Source organism: Purpureocillium lilacinum (assembly GCF_023168085.1).
Source record: "Purpureocillium lilacinum CBS 284.36 DNA, scaffold_1, whole genome shotgun sequence".
Classification (NCBI taxonomy): domain Eukaryota; kingdom Fungi; phylum Ascomycota; class Sordariomycetes; order Hypocreales; family Ophiocordycipitaceae; genus Purpureocillium; species Purpureocillium lilacinum.
In genome coordinates, this window is record NW_027072111.1 from 3,080,321 (window position 1) to 3,098,606 (window position 18,286).

Below are 18,286 nucleotides of genomic sequence, written 5' to 3' on the forward strand. Positions count from 1 at the left end.
GTCTGCAGTGGTCGCGTGCCTGTTCTCCCGGGCGGCTGAGGCTGCGGAGACTGGCGGCAGACCGAATTGGAGATGGCCGAAGTTGGCATGCACGGAGGATTCGCCAAGTTCTGTCATCTCGGTCTGTGCCGGGCGTGAATACGAAAGTGCTGCATGTGTCACTAGAGGAGCTGCTATGAAAAGGAGAGGCCGTTCGGCCGTCGTTTCTCATGGTAATTCGCGGCACCACACTGTCGTTACAATTTAGTGTGCATGGATGTGTAAATAGGAAAGAAGGCACATGTACATTCAACATTCAAACATTGTTGCATCAAGCTAGGAGTACGCTATGTGCTACAAGTTGCACATCAGCGCCAATTGTTCTTGTCGTCGTCGTCGAGCGTTGAGAGTTTACGATACACCGTCTTGATCGCGGTACCGGTCGCGCAGCTTCGGAGAGGACAAGGAAGCGGCCAACAATGATGACACCTCCCTAGTGCCAACTTGTCACAAAGTTTGAAGGCTGACCCGACAGCGCTTGCCCGTGATTCTACAGCCTCAGACTGCATGAAATCCGACCATCTGAAGACATGGAATCAACAGATTCAACACGCTGGCTCATGCGGTCCAGTGCAGTTCAGTTGCTTCAGGCCCAAGTGCCTCTGGCGTATGTAGCAGCTGGCGGGCGTCTGGCCAAAGGCGCCAGTGGCCCCACCAAAACCGCTTCAGCGCCACTTAGCGCGCCGCCCGGCAGCGACCCATCCTAAATCAACCTCCACTAACCTCCATCTTCAAACATCACCACATTTCTCCATCTTCCTCTCCCACCGTCAACCACCCCCGCCACATCGTCAACATGACGACCGCCCACAGGCCGACCTTTGATCCCGTTAGCCACCCCCCTCGCCCTTCTGGCATCGCGCAGACTAACCCCTCCTCCCAGGCCCGCGGCAAAGAGGCCCTCCGCGGCCCGGCCTACCACCAGCGCCTCCTCCCCGCCCACACGCAACTCAAGTTCCGCAAGGCCGGCCAGGGCGGCGACGCCGACGACGAGCCTGAGCGCGACCTCGCCGCCGAGCTGCTCGCTGCCGAGGCCGCCCACTTCGCCAAGAAGAACGGCGGCGCCCTTCCCCCGCCCGCCGGCGACGACGACGACGATGAATCCGTCTCCGCGACCGCCGCGGGCAAGCGAGCCCTGCCGTCGGGACGGAACGGCGACGGTGGCGGCGACGACGACGACGAAGAGGATCTAGCGGCGAAGCGGCGCAGGATCTTGGAGGAGACGCGGGAGATTGACGCCGACGACAGCAGCGAGGAGGATGACGACGATGATAGCGACGACAGCGATGACGAGGACGAGGACGCCGAGCTCCAGCGCGAACTCGAGCGCGTGCGGCGTGAGCGAGAGGAAAAGAAGAAGCGCGAGGTACGACTGCTCCCCTCAGCCGTCTCCGATGACTGGCACATCACAACCCGCCCGACGCAGTGCTAACGAACCTGGAACAGGAAGCAGAGCGCGCCAAGGAGGAAGAAGAGGCCCGCGAGCGGCACATCGCCTACGGCAATCCCCTCCTCAACAAGCAAGACTTTACCATGAAGCGCCGCTGGGACGACGATGTCGTGTTCAAGAACCAGGCCCGCGGCACGGAGGATAAGGGCAAGAAGAAGGAGTTTGTCAACGTGAGTGTTCCTCCCGCATCCCTCGCCAAGCACATGCCCCTGGTGTGTCATGCACACACGTCACTTTTGAACGTGTTGGTGTGGAATGCAGCTAACAATCCGCGAATAGGATCTCCTGCGGTCCGACTTTCATCGTCGCTTCATGAACAAGTACGTGCGGTAGACGAGCTGCTGCGGTGGAAAGACATATGGTTTGGCGCATGGGTGGCATCATGATTCATGCGAGGCACGTAAAGAAAGTGCCGCTATAGAAGGTCTCTGGTTTTGCTCTATTCATTGCTTCGTTTTTGTACGATAGTAGATACCCCAACAACGCCGGGGTCACGTCAAGCTCATTACACGCTGCCTCGACAAATGTAATCGTCGTGGTCTTCTCGTCACGCGTCCTCCCCTTGCTCGTGCTTCTCCTGCGCGAGCAGCCGCTTCTCCATCTCCTCAAATGCGCCCAGCACGTTGCCGTACTTTTGGTACGTGCCGTCGCGGAAGCCGACGTCGACCTTTTCGATGGAGCCCTCCTCCTTCCAGCGCTTGGCGATGAGCTCGTCAAAGGTCTCGCCGTCGCCGCGCTCCAGCGCCCACAGGGCCTTGTACGCGCCGCCGAGGGCGCACGCGCTGCCCCCGACGTCGAGCTTGTACACGCCGTCGGCGCCGCCGAGCACCTCGCCGACGACGCGCGCGATGGCCGGGTTCATGGACCCGCCGCCCACGAGGTAGATGCGGCGCGGCTGCGCGGGCAGGCCGGGGCGCGGCGGGTGGACGAGGTTCTGCGACCGCAGGCGCATCGACAGCGCCTGCGACTCGGTGATGACGCGCGGGTCCGTCTCCGCGGGCCAGCCATCCGGGGACTCGGCCAGGTCGCTGCCGTCGGCGGCGGAGCATGTGAACCGCCAGGTGCCGGCGCGGATGTTGGGCACCGTCTCGCGCAGGTAGAAATACAGGCCCAGCTTGGCCCGGTCACCGTCCTGGGCCACGTCCAGGGGCGGGGTGTCGAGGACGGCCTTGTTGAAGGCGGCCCAGGGGTCGTTCGTCGTCGTCTGGGGCAGCGCATCGCGGACCTTTTCGCGCGCGAGCCCGCCGTTCTTGTAGCACAGCATAAACATGTAGTTGCCGCGGGTGGTCGGGTGGTTGAAGAAGTGGTACGCGCCGTCGGGCTTGTACTTGGGCGTGTTCATGAGGAAGGTGGTGGAGGTGCCGAGCGAGACGATGGCGTCGAGCGGGCGCAGCGGCAGGGCGAGGATGGTGGCCGGGTTGTCGCCCGTGAAGGGCACGACGGCGCACTCGGGGGCGAAGCCGTACCGCCGCACGAAGTAGGGGGAGACGCGGCCGAGTGTCGCGCCGCCGTCCATGACGGGCTCGCCCAGCTTGCGGCGCAGCTCGGCGGCGGGGGCGCCGCGCCCGCCCGCGGCGAGGGCCAGCAGCTCCTCGCTGTAGCGCTGGTTGGGCATGTCCCAGAGGTTCATGCCACAGACGTCGCCGACGTCGAGGGGCGCGATGGCGCCGAGCAGGAGGGAGGCGAGCCACGACGAGACGAGCGAGATGCGCGCCGTGGCGTCGTACACGCCGGGGCGGACGCGCTTCATGCGCATGATTTGCAGGCCGGTAAACCGCTACACATGTTGTATCTTTGTCAGCTTGTCTGCCCCTTCACATCTTTTTCTTTGTCTCTTTCTCTCATCGTAAGCGAGACGGGGGAGTGAGGGGGGAAGGGTGAGGGATGATGGTGAGAAACGCACATGGTGAGCTCCACTGCCCGTCACCTCGGCCAGCCTCTCCCTGCCGCCGAGCTCCGCGTCAAAGGCGTCGCACTCGCGCTGGGTGCTCTGGTCCTGCCAGTTGGGGGACCAGTCGTGGGCGAGCACGGGCGCGAGCTGCGCGACGAGGGGCCTCTCCGGGTCCAGCGCGGCGAGGGCGTCCTCCGCGCCGGCGGCCCAGTACACGCTGCCGTGCTGCTGGCCGGAGCCGCTCACGGCGGCGATGCGAGCCATGGGCACGTCATGGGCCTCCATGGCGGCGGCGAGGCGCTCCAGCACCAGGTCGAGCGACTCCATCCACATGGCGACGGGGGCGTAGACCTCGCCCGTCGAGGGCCGCACGTGCACGCCCTTGCTGACGCCATACTTGGGGCTGAAGTCGCCGTCGAAGTCGACCTTGGCCTGGGCGACGGTCTTGAGGTCCGAGTTGACGACGATGGCTGCGGATTTCGAGTGTCAGTCTGGGCGCTGTGCTTGCGGCGTGGGCACGGAGATGCGCATGGTGAGGTGAAGGTGAGGTTGAGGTCGCCTACCCTTGAGCTGCTGCGTCGACAGGTCAAAGCCCAGGTACAGAGGCCCCGTGTCCGCGCTCATTGTCGCCAGCAATCCGAAGCGGTATACTCCTCTTGGTATTTATTCTCGAGAAACAAGGGGCGTGAAATTGGTGTCGGGTGTAAGTGAAAGGGCGAGAAAGGCTGCCCCGGCGGCTCACTCACGATGGTGTTGCTGCTGCTCGGCGGGCGCGGAAGTGGTACGCATGTAAATAACTGGGGAATATGACTTCACACTCCTCACCCAGCAAAACGTCCTCATCAATCGCCACGAAAACCGCATCCTGGGACAGACCACGCTATTTATTGCGCCCTCGCTGTGGAGAAACAAATAGCTTAACCCCCATTGCTTTAACGAGGCGCCTCGCCTGGATCCGGATCATTCGTCGATGCCTGCTTCGTCGCTCAGCTGGTGCGCTCCTGGCCTGACGCCCGCCAGCGGCTGCACACGTTCGAGCGCTGAGGGTAGAAGCTTGCGAGTGATTGCGCAGTTCTGATTTCACGGCGCACGCCAAGGACCAGGCCCAGTCAGTGGTGGCTCGGCAGATGCACCATTCAGCCTGAATTCCAACCTCGCGGTTGACCTGTCCAGGGACCGACCCGGGGGGGGGGAGACGTCCCGCAGGGAGGGCCCGCCGCCAATGGGCGCCTGGCGCTTCAGGGACGCAGGCGGGGATGGAGGGGCAGCAGCCGATGGGCTGAAGTGGGATGCTTGGGCTTTGCTGGGATGGATGGTTGTTTTCATTCAACCCCAAAGGTACGATTCAACCCAACATGGCTTGACGGGGCCCTTTTTATCCAGAACAGCCTTCGAAGGATGATGGATGCACTGGCGAGACCCCCGCGTGTCGGCGCAGCGGTGGCACGGTCTCTTCTCGGCCAGGGTCCCGAACTCCCCGCGGCGTTGGAAGCAGGTACCCGCTCGCGTTTGCCCAGAACGGCGCCCTTGGCCACCGGAATCAGGGCCGAAGCATCAACGAGACACCGCCGTACATTCCAAGTGAGATCGAATGCCAACAACCTTCGTCTTCAAGCGGCACATTGCCGTGTGCCATCATGATATTCCACACTCGCCCAATCTATACAAAACCACCCGGCCGACGTGCGATCAAACGTGACACGCAGCAGTAATCGTCCCGTGGTTATACAAAAGTGTACCAAACGCTGCTCTAATGCCTGTGCTTGTCCTCTACAGCCGCCGCCGACTTGTCCTCGGCCTCGCCGTTCTCGCGCGGCTCCGGGTCCGCCTCAACGTGCACCGACCCGGGGATGAACTCGTCGAAGCGCTCGTTGACGGGCCCGTCGCGCGACACGAAGCGCACGCGCACGCGCCGCACGCCCCGGACCTTGCCGCCCACGAGCGTCCGCACCCCGTCCTCGAGCTCCTTGACGTCCTCGACCGTCCACTTGCCCGGCACCGCCATCTCCAGGTCCACCAGGTAGTTTTGCCCCGACTTGATGCCCGACACCTCGCGCAGCTCCGCCTCGTGGCCCTCGCTCACGTTGGCCAGCGCGCGTTGCGCCTGCTTGCGCACCGAGCCCTTGACCTCGTCGTCGATGCTCTGGTCCGCCAGCTCGTACAGCGCCGACTTGGTGTTCTCGAACCCGGCGTTGACCACCATGATGGAGATGAGGAGCCCGCCCACCGGATCCAGCCACGCTGCGTTCTCGAACACGTTGGCGCCCAGAATGGCGGCGAGGGTCACGATGCCCGTCAGGCTGTCGACGCGGTGGTGCACGGCGTTGGATGCGAGCACCGACGATTTGCGCTCGCGGGCCACCTTCATCGCTGCGTGGGGGAACCCTTGTTAGCGACACAGCACGCGCTGCCATCCGCCCTCCGCGGAATCAACTTACTAGCATGGTAGAGCCACTCCTTGATCAGGATTGTGCCCGCCGCGAGCCACGCCGCGTGGATGCTGGGGATGCCGAGGCTCGCCGCGCTGTGGGAGTGGCTGTGGCCGTGTCCGCCCATGTGCTCCAGGATCTCGTGCGCGGCCTCGGGGTTGAAGTGACCGTACAGGCTGATGGCGCTCTCCCAGCCCATGTAGAAGCCGCCGATCAGCAGCATGCCCGACACGCCCAGCGAGCCCAGGCTCTCGACCTTGCCGAAGCCCAGCGGGAAGCGGTCCGAGGGAGGCTTGAGGCTCCACGAGACGGTGGCGAGCGTCAGGATGTCGGAGGCGAGGTCGGCGATGCTGTGCCAGGCGTCGGCCGTCATAGACTTGGAGTTGAAGGCCCAGCCGCCGATGAACTTGGCCACGGCCATGCCCAGGTTGGACAGCAGGCCAATGCGCGTTATGCGCACGCCCGAGTCGTTCTTGTTGGCGGAGATGAGGTACGAGTTGTCGTGGTGGTGATGGTGGTGGCCATGGCCGTGACCGTGGCCGTGGCCGTGGTCGCCGTGGTCGCGCGTCTGCTGCTGGGCGGCGCCCATGATGCCGGGCAGGGAGCGGATTCGGCCGCGGACGGGGGCGAGGTGGAGGAGGACCGAGGGCGCGACGGCGACGGAGGCGTCGAGGTTGTGGTGGTGGAAGAGGTGCAGGTGCGAGGAAGGGCCGCAGCCGCACGAGGTCGATTGCGACGTCGAGGTCGGAGTCGAAGTCGAGGTCAAGGTGGGTGCCGACGACGAAAGCGCTGACGACAGTGGACGCGTCAGGGGCCTGGACGCGGTGGACGAGAACCCTAATGTCTGCTGGCAGGCGTGGGGTCCCCTGCGTGCAATTGAGACGGCAGTTGTTCGCGCAGCAGCCGTTAGCAAGGGCGGTGAGTTCGCGAACGTGCGCGAGGACGACAATGCCTCGGGGTGGTGGCGATGACGGTGGTGTTGTAGTTGTCTGCGTTGTTGGTACGGTGTCCTCATCGACGGCAGGCCGCTGCCGCAGGGGAGCTGGGCTGACCCGTCGCTGGCACCAGCGCCGGGCGTGCTGCGACGCCGCCCTGTTGTTGCAGCTCGAGCTGATGGTGGTGGTGCTGGCGCCCGGACCGGCGCTCCCACTGCTACACCACCACCACCGCCACCATTACCACCAGCACGACCCTTGACCGCGCCGACTCCTGGTCGCCCTGCCGCTGCTGGCGCCGCGACCAAAGACGCCGCGACCACGGTCGTCGCCGGTACTGATGCTGGTACCGCCGCTGCTGGTCGCCGTCCGCCTCTCCCCCGTCTCGTCCGCGCTGTCGCAGCCGCAGCGGCCGCAGGCGTCGCCCCAGACACAGACACGCACCACACGGCGAGCCCCGTGGAGCGCCGGGCCTGGGGAGACATGTATGTGACGAAACCAGTCTAGGCGCCTCGCAATTGGCTGCAGCTCCGGGGGTTGCGCGATGGACAGGTGAGGCAGGTAGTAGAGTAGGTAGTTATCCTCGCGGGCCCTTGAGGAGGGGGGGGGGGGTTTTCTCGGCTTAAGCGAGCGACGGGATACTGCTCGTACGAGGTTGAGCGGCGCGCGCGCGGGCGAGCGATGATGAGCTGGTCCGTGGTCCCCGTGCCGAGAGGAGCGCGCAAAACGCCGGCGACGGAGGGGGACGGAGGGGGATGAAGGGGAGGTGAGGGAAAGAGATGCAGAGAAAGAGAGAGAGACGGACGGTCGTCGTCGAAGCTCGTCTCTCCGAGGCGACCCCCAGTCTATGCTCGTCGGTCTGATGTCAGTCGGAGTGAGTTTGAGTGTGAGGCGAGGCGCGCGCGGCGAGCGAGCTCGGTCTCCGTTGCGTCCCGCAGTCGGGTCGATGCCGTGATTTTCCAGGCGCCAGGCGGCCGAGGTGCCTGAGGTGCCGCCGCGCCCGTGTCTCCATGGTGCCCGTGGGTTGTGCCCGCAGCAGCAACCTAATAACTAAGCCCAGGCCGAGTGCGGGTTCCCGGTCCCTATCAGGGACGTGTTAGGTGAGGTGGGCTGAGGTCTGTTTTCCCGTCCACTGCAGGCGCCTTCCACCGCTGCCGGGCAGGCACTTTTTTTCCTGAGGTACCTTATCCAGTTGCCCGTCGGGCGTGCTGCTGCTGCTGCTGATGGACGCCGGGGCCAGTCAGTGAGTCCGGTGCAGGTGGTGGTGCCTGGCGCGGCCTGGCGCGATTCTGCCGCTCCGGAATCGCCCCCGCGGAGGGAGAGCGAGGGTGCGGCAACGGCTCCTGCTGCTTGCTGCATGCAGCCATCCATGCATGGCATCCCGTCTCGTGTCTCTTGTCGTCGCAAACACGTTACATCCTGGACCCCCGGCAAAGAGTTCAAGAAGAGGCAGGTCCCTTTGCGACGACACGCGCGTGCACCAAGCCGTCTAGGTACCTAGTACCTGCTACTCGTCCACGGACGACCTGCGTCACTGGGCGATGGCTCCCAGCGGCCGCAATCCAGCTACCTCCCGGCATCCCGCACAGCAGCTGTAAGCCACTAGCTACAAAGCACGACAGCGCGCCAGCCAGCCAGCCAGAGCTGCCGCCGCCCCCGGCAAGGTACCGAAGCTGGTTCCGAGCCGGGCATTGGCCGGGACTGTCTAGGTGCGTTTGGGCCGGTGGGGGGTTCGCGGACACACGCTCCAGCTGCAGTCATCATCATCAGTGGTGACGTCCTCGTTTTTTCTTCCCATCCCCCAGCTGTAGCGCGACTTCTGCGCCAAACGTGATCCCCACACCAAGCTCAGAAGCTCGAGGTGGCATGATTCGGAACGCCTCTACCCATTCCCATCTCCATCCCCCCCAGTCCAGTCTCGCACCCGACCAAACCGCGCCCATTGCATTTCCAATTGCGCCCCCGGCCACTCGACGCTCCGTCTCGCCTGACAATCTGATCTCGCACCCACCCTTCATCATCACCCTCCGCCGCGAAATCTCTCGGCGGCCTGGGCGCGTCCCCTCCCCACTGCGCCGACCCAATCGCCGCCTCGCCCACCGCACCGGGCTTCATCCCGAGCCCGCCCCCCCAGCTTCGTCCGAGATCCGTTCCTCAATCACCGCGCTCCGATCCGAGCCCGCGCTCGCTCACTCACTCACTCACCGCCCGCCCGCTCGCAGCGCCGACCAGCATCCGTGCCAACACCCAACGCGCCCGACGTCATCTGCTACAGCCGCCCTGCTTATGCCGTGGCTGCCGTGACCGCCGCCCCCGGCATCCCACCTCGCAGCTCCTCCGATGCGGAAACCACTGATGCGCATTCCCTACACGGACATCCTCGCGCCGCCCACCGTCATCCCCCCGTCTGCTGCCTCCCCTCAAGGCGCCCTCGCGGCGCTCAAGCACTTCTTCGCCTCTCCGCCTCCTCGCGGCCTACCGGCCTCGACCGTTGTTCTCACCGGCGCCGGGCTCTCCGTCGCCTCCGGCCTCGCCGATTATAGAGGTCCCAACGGCACCTATAGGGTTAACAAGACGTACCGCCCAATCTACCACTACGAGTTTCTCAGCAATCATGAGGCACGCAAGAGGTACTGGGCGAGGAGCTTCCTCGGCTGGTCCAGTCTTCACAAGGCTTCGCCCAATGCGGGCCATTATGCCATCAGGGACATGGGAGACTTGGGCTTGATTCGCAGTGTTATTACACAGAATGTTGATTCCTTTCACCCCAAGGCCCACCCTCAAATACCAACGCTCGAGCTGCACGGCTATCTGAGGGCCACTGTCTGCACCACATGCCGCAGCGAGTTCTCCCGAGACGAGTTTCAGGAGCAGCTGGCCCGACTGAATCCCCGCTGGGCGGATCTTCTCCGGGAGGCCTTGGAATCGGGAGCCCTCAACACGGAGGATCCGGTGGAGCGGAGGTATCGGGGCCTCAAGTCCAACCCTGACGGCGACGTCGACCTTCCCGAGGCGCCTTATACCACTTTCAGATATCCCTCTTGTCCAAAGTGTCTGGAGAAGCCGCCGCTTAAGCCGGACGGCCACCGACACACAGTCCAGGTTGATGCCGAGGGCGCCTGGCAGCTTCCCAGCACGGGCGGGATTCTGAAGCCTGCTGTCGTCATGTTCGGCGAGAGCATTGCCACCAACGTCAAGTCGGCGGCGGAGGAGGCGATAGACGGCGCAGGTAGACTGCTTGTGCTTGGCACCTCGCTGGCCACGTACTCGGCGTGGAGACTGGCCAAGCGTGCCAAGGATAGGGGGATGGCCATTGCCATTGTAAACATGGGTGGCGTGAGAGGAGAGGAGCAGTTCTTCGCCGACCTGGACGCGAAACAGGCCGGCGAGCAGGGGGTGAGAGTGGAGGAGTCGACAGACCATCTTCTGCCCGCGTTGGTCTCGGAGCTGCGCAAGGTGCAAGCCGCCGCCGCGTCCGGCGCAGGCTTCGTCGCCGGAGCGCCGCAGCAACATGCCTTCAAGGACATGCTCTCGTAGACGTAGATATATGTACATCCCGTGTCATGTGTCAGATGCCACATAGTACACGTCAAATTTAAAAGAAATTGCCGAGACTTGCAGTCTTCGTCTTCGCCGGCTGCTGTTCGGTGGCGGATGCTTCGTCGCTGCTCTTAGGGGGACTCGCTTTCTGTTCTTTCGGCTCTGGGGCTTGTTGCTTCTCCTGCTTTTGAGGTTTGCGCGATGCCTCGTCCTTCTCAATCGCTTTCAGCACTGTCGCGAATCGTTAGCGTTTGCGAGCGCACGGGCGGTATTCGGAGGCAGCACGCACTCTCTTCCCAATCCGCTTCCCTCTGCGGGTCGCCCGTCCCGAGGACCTTCTCGACATCGACTTCCTCCCCATTTTGTATCCTCTGGACGACCTCCCGCAGCTGCGCTATCCGATTGGACGATTGTCTGGCGTACTGCTCCGTCTGCTTGCGCAGGGCAATCATCTGGATCGACATGGAGCCGATGAACAGGAACATGACGATAAAGTACGTCGCGGGGTTCCACTCCTTGGACTTGCTCCGCAGCTTATTCCGGTTCTCCTTGCGCAGCGGCTTCGGCACCAGAGACTTCCAGAACCCCGTGTCGGCGACGGAGGCGGGAGCCGCCGTGCTGCTGGCGTGCCGCAGGCTGACGCGCGGCGGCGGGACATGAGGCGCGGCGGCGGCGCAGCGAGCGCGCACGAGGCTACCAGCCCGGACGGAAACGCGCTGCAGCGACATGCTCGTTGGGCTTCGCGGACGGTGGTGCGTGGTTCGGCAGTGTTCGGAGTTCGTGAGACGTTGGAAAATGTTCGAATCTGGGGAAGCGCCGCGCCGAAGTCTGAGACGACCCACCCAGCCGGGCCAATCTGGGCGCCGTTGCGGCGGGTTGCCCCGGACGACGGCCGATATTTAGCCCCCACCACGGGAGGAGCACCCCTGCCGCAGCGCAGCGCAGCTCCTTCCGTACGCGCTCGTGCCCAGTCAGAGCTGCCTCAATACCACACATACACGTGAATTGAGATCCTCACAAACCCTCCACAGCATTTTCTGTTGTATGCTTCGCTGCATTTCCTGGCGTCGAGCAGAAGCAGGATTTTTTTGTTTGCTTTCTTTTTGGGCATACTGCGATTTTTCTTGGCACACTTCGTTCACCGCGACGATATGAATTAAGCAACGACACACGCACACAACAGCCCACCCACTGTTCACGCCAACGACGACATGGCGTCGCTACAAGCAAAGGTCGAGGCCGTCAAGGCTGCCGTCTCCTCGGCCTCGACGTGCACGCCAGCCACCGTGGTGACGCTCAAGGAGCTCCTGCTCCCAGACGCCGAGCCCGCTGCACCAAAGACGAAGACCGCCGCGCGAGCGACGACGACGAAGACGAAGTCGGCCGGAGCCACGAAGACAACACAAAACGCCGAGGCGCTTGGAGCTCGCGAGAGGACAGTGCTCGCTACGCATGTCATCAACGCGACTCTCAAAGTCCTGGCCGATGCCGCGAAACCCCCGCCGCCCTCGACGCCGTCCAAACGCGCAGAGCAGCTCAAGCAGGGCGCGAGAAGGCGATCGCTAAGGCGCTCGGCATCTGCGCCCATGACTCCTCTGCAGCCTCGGACTCTCAATCGCGTCGCTACCTCACCGATAGTGGCAACCAAGGACGCGAAGCCTGTGGCGCCGGCACAGTCCGCAGGATACCTTGCGACGGTCGAATGCGCCCGCGTGGCGTTCGCATGCCTGAGGTCCCTCAAGGGCCCGGCTCAGGACGGACAGACGGATTTCCAGCTCGAGAATGGCATGTCCGCGCTTGTCAGCAAGCTCCTCGCTTTAGGGATGCATGACCCGGCGTTGAAGGAGCTGAGGATATTGAAGCGCCGGCTGGATGGCACGGCTTCAACGGTCAACAACAAGTCGAAAGTCGCACCGGAGACGTCATTTCCAGCGGCGGTGATGGCCGAACTGCTACAGTTTCATGACGATGTCCCGAAACAGAGCCTCCCGACGACGACGGCATTTCAGATCTTGTTGCTCAAACTTGTCGCGGCTACCAAGAAGCCAGCGCATATCGAAGGCCTGACACCAGCGCTCCGAATATCGAACAAATCCTCGCCTATCAACTTGCTCTTGAATCTTGCCCAGGGCACCGATAAGGAAGCTCCCAAAGCAGCTCGACAACTGGCCGTCTTCTCGCAAATTCTGCTCTCCATCGCGCCCAGCGTCTCCAGCGCCGAGGATGCCGTGGCCGTCGAGCCCAGGCTGTCCCCGAGCCCGTCCCTTGCTTTTGAACTTCAAACCCTCGCCTTCCAGGCGCAGCTCAAGTGGTGGGCCTTGGCCGGGCATAAGGGAAACGTCGATGAGGAGGTCCTGCCCGCTTTTGCCCGCTGTATTCGGGCTTTTGTCCGCCGCCAACGATCGGACGAAGGCGCGCCGTATCCGACAATTGCCAAGGCATTCGATGCCATCTACAAGGCTATTCGGGAACAGAAACACGAGCCCTCGGCATCGTCCACCTCGCCTTTGGCATCCATTTACCAGATACTAGGCTCGACTGCGCACTCAGCTCGGGCCTACGATGACGCTGAGAAATGGCTTCAAGAGCTGAAGGCATGCTTGTGTCCGCAGACCGACTCCGTTGTTCGCAGGTGCTCCGTCTCAGCTCGCATCTTGGCTGCTTCCCTGAAGAAGTCCATCCTGCGTCCTGACATTCACACTATGCTGCAAGAAGTCATCGAAGGCCTCGACGGGAGCCTCAGCGGAACTGTCACGGAACTTAACGAGCTTCTTGAAAGTCTCTCCGCCGCAAGACGCTCTGTGGCCGGCTTGCTCATGAATATTCTCGGCCCCAATTCATCAAGCAAGGCCATCCCGAACGAGCTTATTGAGCCACTGAAGACGTTCACCCTGCGATACCCCCGATTTGTTCGTCGATGGCTTGGAACGCCCCCCGCGAAAGATGCGACGGCGAAGCAGGTGCTGCAGTTCGACCAACGGCGACAGATTGTTACGGACTCCATCAGCCACGTGATGGACGGAGCGATGATGATTATCAAGTCTGATATTCCGTCCGGTTCCCTCGAATGGCAATTAATGGATGATGTCTTGCAACATTGCAACTCGCTCTTGGATAGCGTTTCAGACGCCACCTTGTCAATTGGAAAGTTAGAAAAACTTGGCATGTACTATGTCAAGATATCGAGCTTGTACTTCTCCAGGTTCATTGAACTGCGGAACCAAGCCAACCGATCCAAGGAGGCCAACAAGCAATTGCTTCAATCACTGAGCCGATCCATCGACGTCGTCAAGGAAAGAACCACCGCCGAGAAAGAAAAGGCCCAGCTTTCGACAAAGCTCGAGCTCTTTGCGGATCTGTGCAAGGGCGCCGGCAGAGCCGACGATGCGGTTCAGACTCTTCGCTCCATATGTACCGACATGGCTGAGGATGGTGTCCTGTCCGATGTGATAGCGGCATTGGCATCCAAACCTCCTGCTCTCGCGTGGGCAACGACAGACAAGGCCTCGTCGCTCTCTCGAACACTTCGCTCGATTGCAAAGCTGGACCGATCAGGTACTGACTGGACATTTTTCCTGCCCGAAGCTGAACGGGCTGCCGTTCTCGAGCATCTGATGCACCTCAACTGCAGTGAAACGACATCCCTTCAACCGCTGCGGCTTCACGATCCAAGCCCCGCTGCTCTGTTGCGGATTTATTCCCTGGAAAAGTATCCGATAAGGCGGTTTCGCGTGTTGCTTCACCTTTTCTATCAGAATATTGGCGAGCCCGACGAAGTCGACGAGATCTCCTCATTGCTTGACCAGGTTTCACAGCATGTGCAGGAGAGGGAACAGGCAGAGGACACGTCCTTGTCACACTACATCCCGCATCTGCAGACGTGTTACACCTTTATGGCTGCACTGGCTGACGCCGACACGCCCGCGTCGCTGTCCACACTCAAGGAATCGATCTCGGCTTGGAAGACGATGGTGCAGCCCTGCCAAACGAGCGACGAGCTCTACACAGTTATTGACGATCCTGCAACGTTACTGCATCAGCTGCACTCTTTGAATGACCTTGCCGGGCTCAGAGGGGAACAACACCTGCAGCTCTCAATTTCAGACTTTTCCATCATCCTTTCCAGGGCCATCGTGGACACAACCGGAGTGGTTCACGATGACTTGGTCCTCAGCCACAGCCAACTCGCGACTCAACATGTGAGCATTGGCAACTTCACCCAAGCACAGACGGCCCTCGAACAAACCAAGGCACTCATTGAACAGAACGAGAAAATCTCCGCAGGAGTCGTTGCAGACTTTTATCTATCTCAGGCCGAGTGCCTGATTGGCGTCGGAAGTCTTGATGAAGCGTAAGTACAAGGTTCCTGTCCCAGGCAAACGGAGCCTCACTGACCCTGATAGCATGCAATGCATCTCCAAGGCCAGTGACATCTGCAGCGACAGTCGGTCGACCTGGGCGCAGTCCAAGTCTCACGCGACAATCATGCTCGCCATGGTTTCTTTCCTACAGTCCACCATCTCGCTCCAGAAAGGGGACATTCCGGGCTCTCTCACTGCGATCAAATCCAGCGTACGAATGCTTTCACACGACTGGGCGAAGCTCGAATCGGCATTGTCAAGCGCCAACTCCACCGCCGACGCCAGCATGTCGGAGGTGAGCATGACGAGTATCGATATTAAGGGGCCTCCGGCACGGACGGCTGGTCCTAAATTCTGGGGTCTCGCTTCGCCGTTGCTGCGCAGTCTTCTACACATCTCGTCAGTGTATGCGCATATTGGCATGCTACAAGAAACCATATACTACGCCGAGTCGGCCTTGAAGATTGCAGAGGGCACGCAGTCGTCACTGTACAGGGCACAGGTCTCGTACTGGACTGGTTCTGTCTACGTCAAGGCCGGAAGGCTGGACAGGGCCCTGCCTATGTTCGAAGGGGCCGAGGACTTAATGCCGAGAGATGTCTGCGCATCCCGCGTACGGTTTGCTCGCCAGCTTGCTGAGTTCTATCGAAAGACGGGCGACAACGACAAGGCCAACCATTATCTCAAAATGGCCGAGGATACAATCCACCTGTTGAGTGGCTCCAGCGATACGACCAAACCAGCGACAGGCGAGGAAAAGGTAGTGCGTGCCGTCATCAAGTCCAAGAGCACTACGACCGCGACCGGACGAGTTGCTAGAACAACAAGAGCCAAACCAGCCGCTGCGCCGCGAACGGCAAGGAGAGTGCCTCCTGCTAAAAGTCGAGTCGCAGCGGCATCCGAGTCGCCCAGCCTTCCGCGAGACGTCTATCAGTCCTCCCTACTCGCAGCCATCATCCTCTCCCGAGCCATTGGCTTCATCTATCAGAGAGACTGGGCTTCTGCGTCTTCGCTGCTGGAGCAAGTCAAGACGCTGCCAAAGCTCTTCTCAGCCCTTTCGCAAGAACAGGTTATCACGGCAACATCTCTTATTGGACAGAGTATGGAGCAGATGATCTCGGACCCCGTCTTCTCGGTTGTGCAAGACTCTACCATATCATTTCCTGCGGTATGTGGCGGGTTGGACAAGGGGCCCATCGACAAGTCACCGATGGCGGGATCGCCACCTAGGAGAGGCCGTCCTACAGCTACCGACCGCAAGGGCTCCAAAGAGCGAAATGGTCCGGCATTTGCGGACGCCCTGCGGCAGGCACAGGAGCTGCTCATGGAGGCGCATGGGTCGGCGCTCTGTAGATCTGACAGCAGCATGGTTCATCGCATCTCAGCACTGCTACAGAACACAATCATCTTGTTGTCAGCTACTTCGACAAGTAAGGGTAGATCAACGGCTCCTTCTGGACTGGCTACTGTGGCTGTCGACTTGGCTCGCAACATCACCTGGACACGAGAGAGGGCCACCCTCAAGGTCTCGGCTGGCTCTACCGCTTCGGGACCCATCGCCAAGAGAGGCCGCAGATCTAGCCTTTCGACATCGATGGATGCGGCAGCTTTTCAGCAGAAGTACATCGAGATGATCCCCAAGGCTTGGAGCGTCATATCTCTATCCCTCAGCGAGAACCGTCACGACTTGTGTATCACGAAGTTTCAGGCCGGCTCGAGCCCGTTCATCCTAAGATTACCGTTGGAAAGAGCCAACTCTCGCGATGCCGATTCCGAGGTGTTCAACTTTGAGCACGGCCGCGAAGAACTTCTCGACATTATCAAGTTAGCCAACGAGACGAGCCACTCTGCCCGCGACTTCTCTGCCAAGGGCGAGCGTAGCGCCTGGTGGTCGGAGCGAGAGGCTCTTGATGACCGCCTCAAAGAATTGCTCGCGACCATCGAGACAACGTGGCTTGGAGGATTCAAGGGCATCTTCTCCCAGCACCGAAGACGACCCGAGCTTCTGGCACGTTTTCAGAAGAGCTTCCACAAGATCCTTGATGGCAGCCTGCCATCGCGGAACAGGACTCGCGGCAAGAAGTCGGCCAAGGGCCAGACGGTCACACTTGACCCGCGGATCTTGGACCTGTTCATCGGCCTCGGAGATCCTACGGAGCCGGATCTGGACTACGACGAGGCGCTCAACGACCTGCTGTACTTTGTTGTGGACATTCTCCAGTTCCATGGTGAGCGCAACGCCTACGACGAAATCGACTTTGACGCCATGGTCGTTGAGACGTACGATGCTCTCCGAGGGTACTACGACGCAGCCAAGTCGGCCGACCGGGAGGATGGCACGCACACCGTACTCGTCCTGGACAAGGCACTGCATGCGTTTCCCTGGGAGTCGCTGCCCTGCATGCAAGGATCTGCGACATCGAGGGTCCCGTCGCTCGCGTGCCTCGGGCAGCTCATCGCGCAGGCGGACATGACCGCCGTGGACGACACCGGCGAGACGTTGGGGCACTCCGTCTCGGCAACGGCGGGAACCTACATCCTCAACCCGTCTTCCGACCTCAAGAACACGCAGGTCTTCTTCCAGCCCGCCTTCAAGACGCTGGCGTCGTGGAACAGCGTCGTCAGCCGGACGCCCGAGGAAACGGAGTTTGAGCAGGCGCTGGCCTCGTCGGAGGTGCTCCTCTACTTTGGCCACGGCAGCGGCGCGCAGTACATCCGCGGCAAGACGGTCAGGCGGCTGGAGCGGTGCAGGCCGGTGACGTTCCTCATGGGCTGCAGCTCCGCGGCGCTGACGGACGCGGGCGAGTTTGAGTGCTACGGACCGGTGTGGAACTACATGATGGCGGGATGCCCGGCCGTGGTCGGCACGCTGTGGGACGTGACAGACCGCGACATCGACCGCTTCGCGGGCCGTGCCTTTGAGGAATGGGGCTTGTTTGCGCGAGGCACGTTTGGCGAGGAGGACAGGAAGAAGGCTGCTGGTGCTGCTGGTGCTGCTACTGCTGCCGGCCGGGCCAAGGGCTGCAAGGGCAAGGGCAAGGGGAGGGGCAACGTGGCCGCCGACGACGGAGGCGACGGATCGGCGCGCGCCACGCCGTCGTCGCTGGCCGAGGCCGTGGCGAGGGCGCGCGAGGCGTGCAAGTTCAGGTACCTCAACGCGGCGGCGGTGGTCATGTACGGGATTCCCGCGTACATCCGGCCAGAGGAGGCGGATCAATGACGAAGACGACGATTACGGCTACAACTACGACGAGAAGGACGAGTTATGCAGGGGCCACGGGGTCCTGTCACTCCGGGAGCAGGACCAATGCAAGGCACGCCTGTAGCAACGCAGGGGTAGATTTGAATTTGTTCAGTAATTTTTTCCCCTTCCTGCCTCCCGCGGGTGGTTGGTTCTCTGTCAAGCAAACTCACAGTGCTCGTTTCCCCGTAAAGACTTGGCGATGGCGATCATCGCCGCTCACCGTGGGCCATGTCGACCGTTGCGGTGTTCCAGAGCGTGGTCCTCTGAAACCTGTCGATGATGATCTGTCGCTCTGACTGAACGAACGCCTCTGCCACCCCTGCGCGCGCCGCGGCCCGCCTTTGCCCCAACAACACGCCCAGGGGCCAGCTGTGTAATGGGCTTGCCTGCGCGACGG

General features: G+C 61.8%; 6 protein-coding genes across 6 annotated transcripts; 3 read left to right on the forward strand and 3 right to left on the reverse strand.

Moving 5' to 3' along the window:
* Nucleotides 1-835: 835 nt before the first annotated feature.
* Nucleotides 836-1,822, forward strand: PLICBS_000644 (uncharacterized protein; the record flags this gene model as incomplete). Its single annotated transcript, XM_065599640.1, has 4 exons — nucleotides 836-868; nucleotides 923-1,405; nucleotides 1,486-1,659; nucleotides 1,769-1,822. The coding sequence occupies 4 exons, from the start codon at nucleotides 836-838 to the stop codon at nucleotides 1,820-1,822; spliced, it is 744 nt and encodes a 247-aa protein (XP_065455712.1).
* Nucleotides 1,823-2,036: 214 nt separating this feature from the next.
* Nucleotides 2,037-4,004, reverse strand: PLICBS_000645 (uncharacterized protein; the record flags this gene model as incomplete). The annotated part of the gene is made up of 3 exons (XM_018318333.2): nucleotides 2,037-3,266; nucleotides 3,393-3,850; nucleotides 3,944-4,004. 3 exons carry the CDS (start codon nucleotides 4,002-4,004, stop codon nucleotides 2,037-2,039), a joined length of 1,749 nt encoding a protein of 582 aa, XP_018183858.2.
* A 1,126-nt stretch (nucleotides 4,005-5,130) lies between these two features.
* PLICBS_000646 (uncharacterized protein) lies at nucleotides 5,131-6,398 on the reverse strand (the record flags this gene model as incomplete). Its single annotated transcript, XM_018318332.2, has 2 exons — nucleotides 5,131-5,750; nucleotides 5,819-6,398. 2 exons carry the CDS (start codon nucleotides 6,396-6,398, stop codon nucleotides 5,131-5,133), a joined length of 1,200 nt encoding a protein of 399 aa, XP_018183857.1.
* Nucleotides 6,399-9,084: 2,686 nt separating this feature from the next.
* PLICBS_000647 (uncharacterized protein) lies at nucleotides 9,085-10,281 on the forward strand (the record flags this gene model as incomplete). Its single annotated transcript, XM_018318331.2, has 1 exon — nucleotides 9,085-10,281. One exon carries the CDS (start codon nucleotides 9,085-9,087, stop codon nucleotides 10,279-10,281), a length of 1,197 nt encoding a protein of 398 aa, XP_018183856.2.
* A 58-nt stretch (nucleotides 10,282-10,339) lies between these two features.
* On the reverse strand, nucleotides 10,340-11,012 carry PLICBS_000648 (uncharacterized protein; the record flags this gene model as incomplete). Its single annotated transcript, XM_018318330.2, has 2 exons — nucleotides 10,340-10,515; nucleotides 10,574-11,012. 2 exons carry the CDS (start codon nucleotides 11,010-11,012, stop codon nucleotides 10,340-10,342), a joined length of 615 nt encoding a protein of 204 aa, XP_018183855.2.
* A 483-nt stretch (nucleotides 11,013-11,495) lies between these two features.
* Nucleotides 11,496-17,865, forward strand: PLICBS_000649 (uncharacterized protein; the record flags this gene model as incomplete). Its single annotated transcript, XM_018318329.2, has 2 exons — nucleotides 11,496-14,635; nucleotides 14,688-17,865. 2 exons carry the CDS (start codon nucleotides 11,496-11,498, stop codon nucleotides 17,863-17,865), a joined length of 6,318 nt encoding a protein of 2,105 aa, XP_018183854.2.
* Nucleotides 17,866-18,286: the final 421 nt, after the last annotated feature.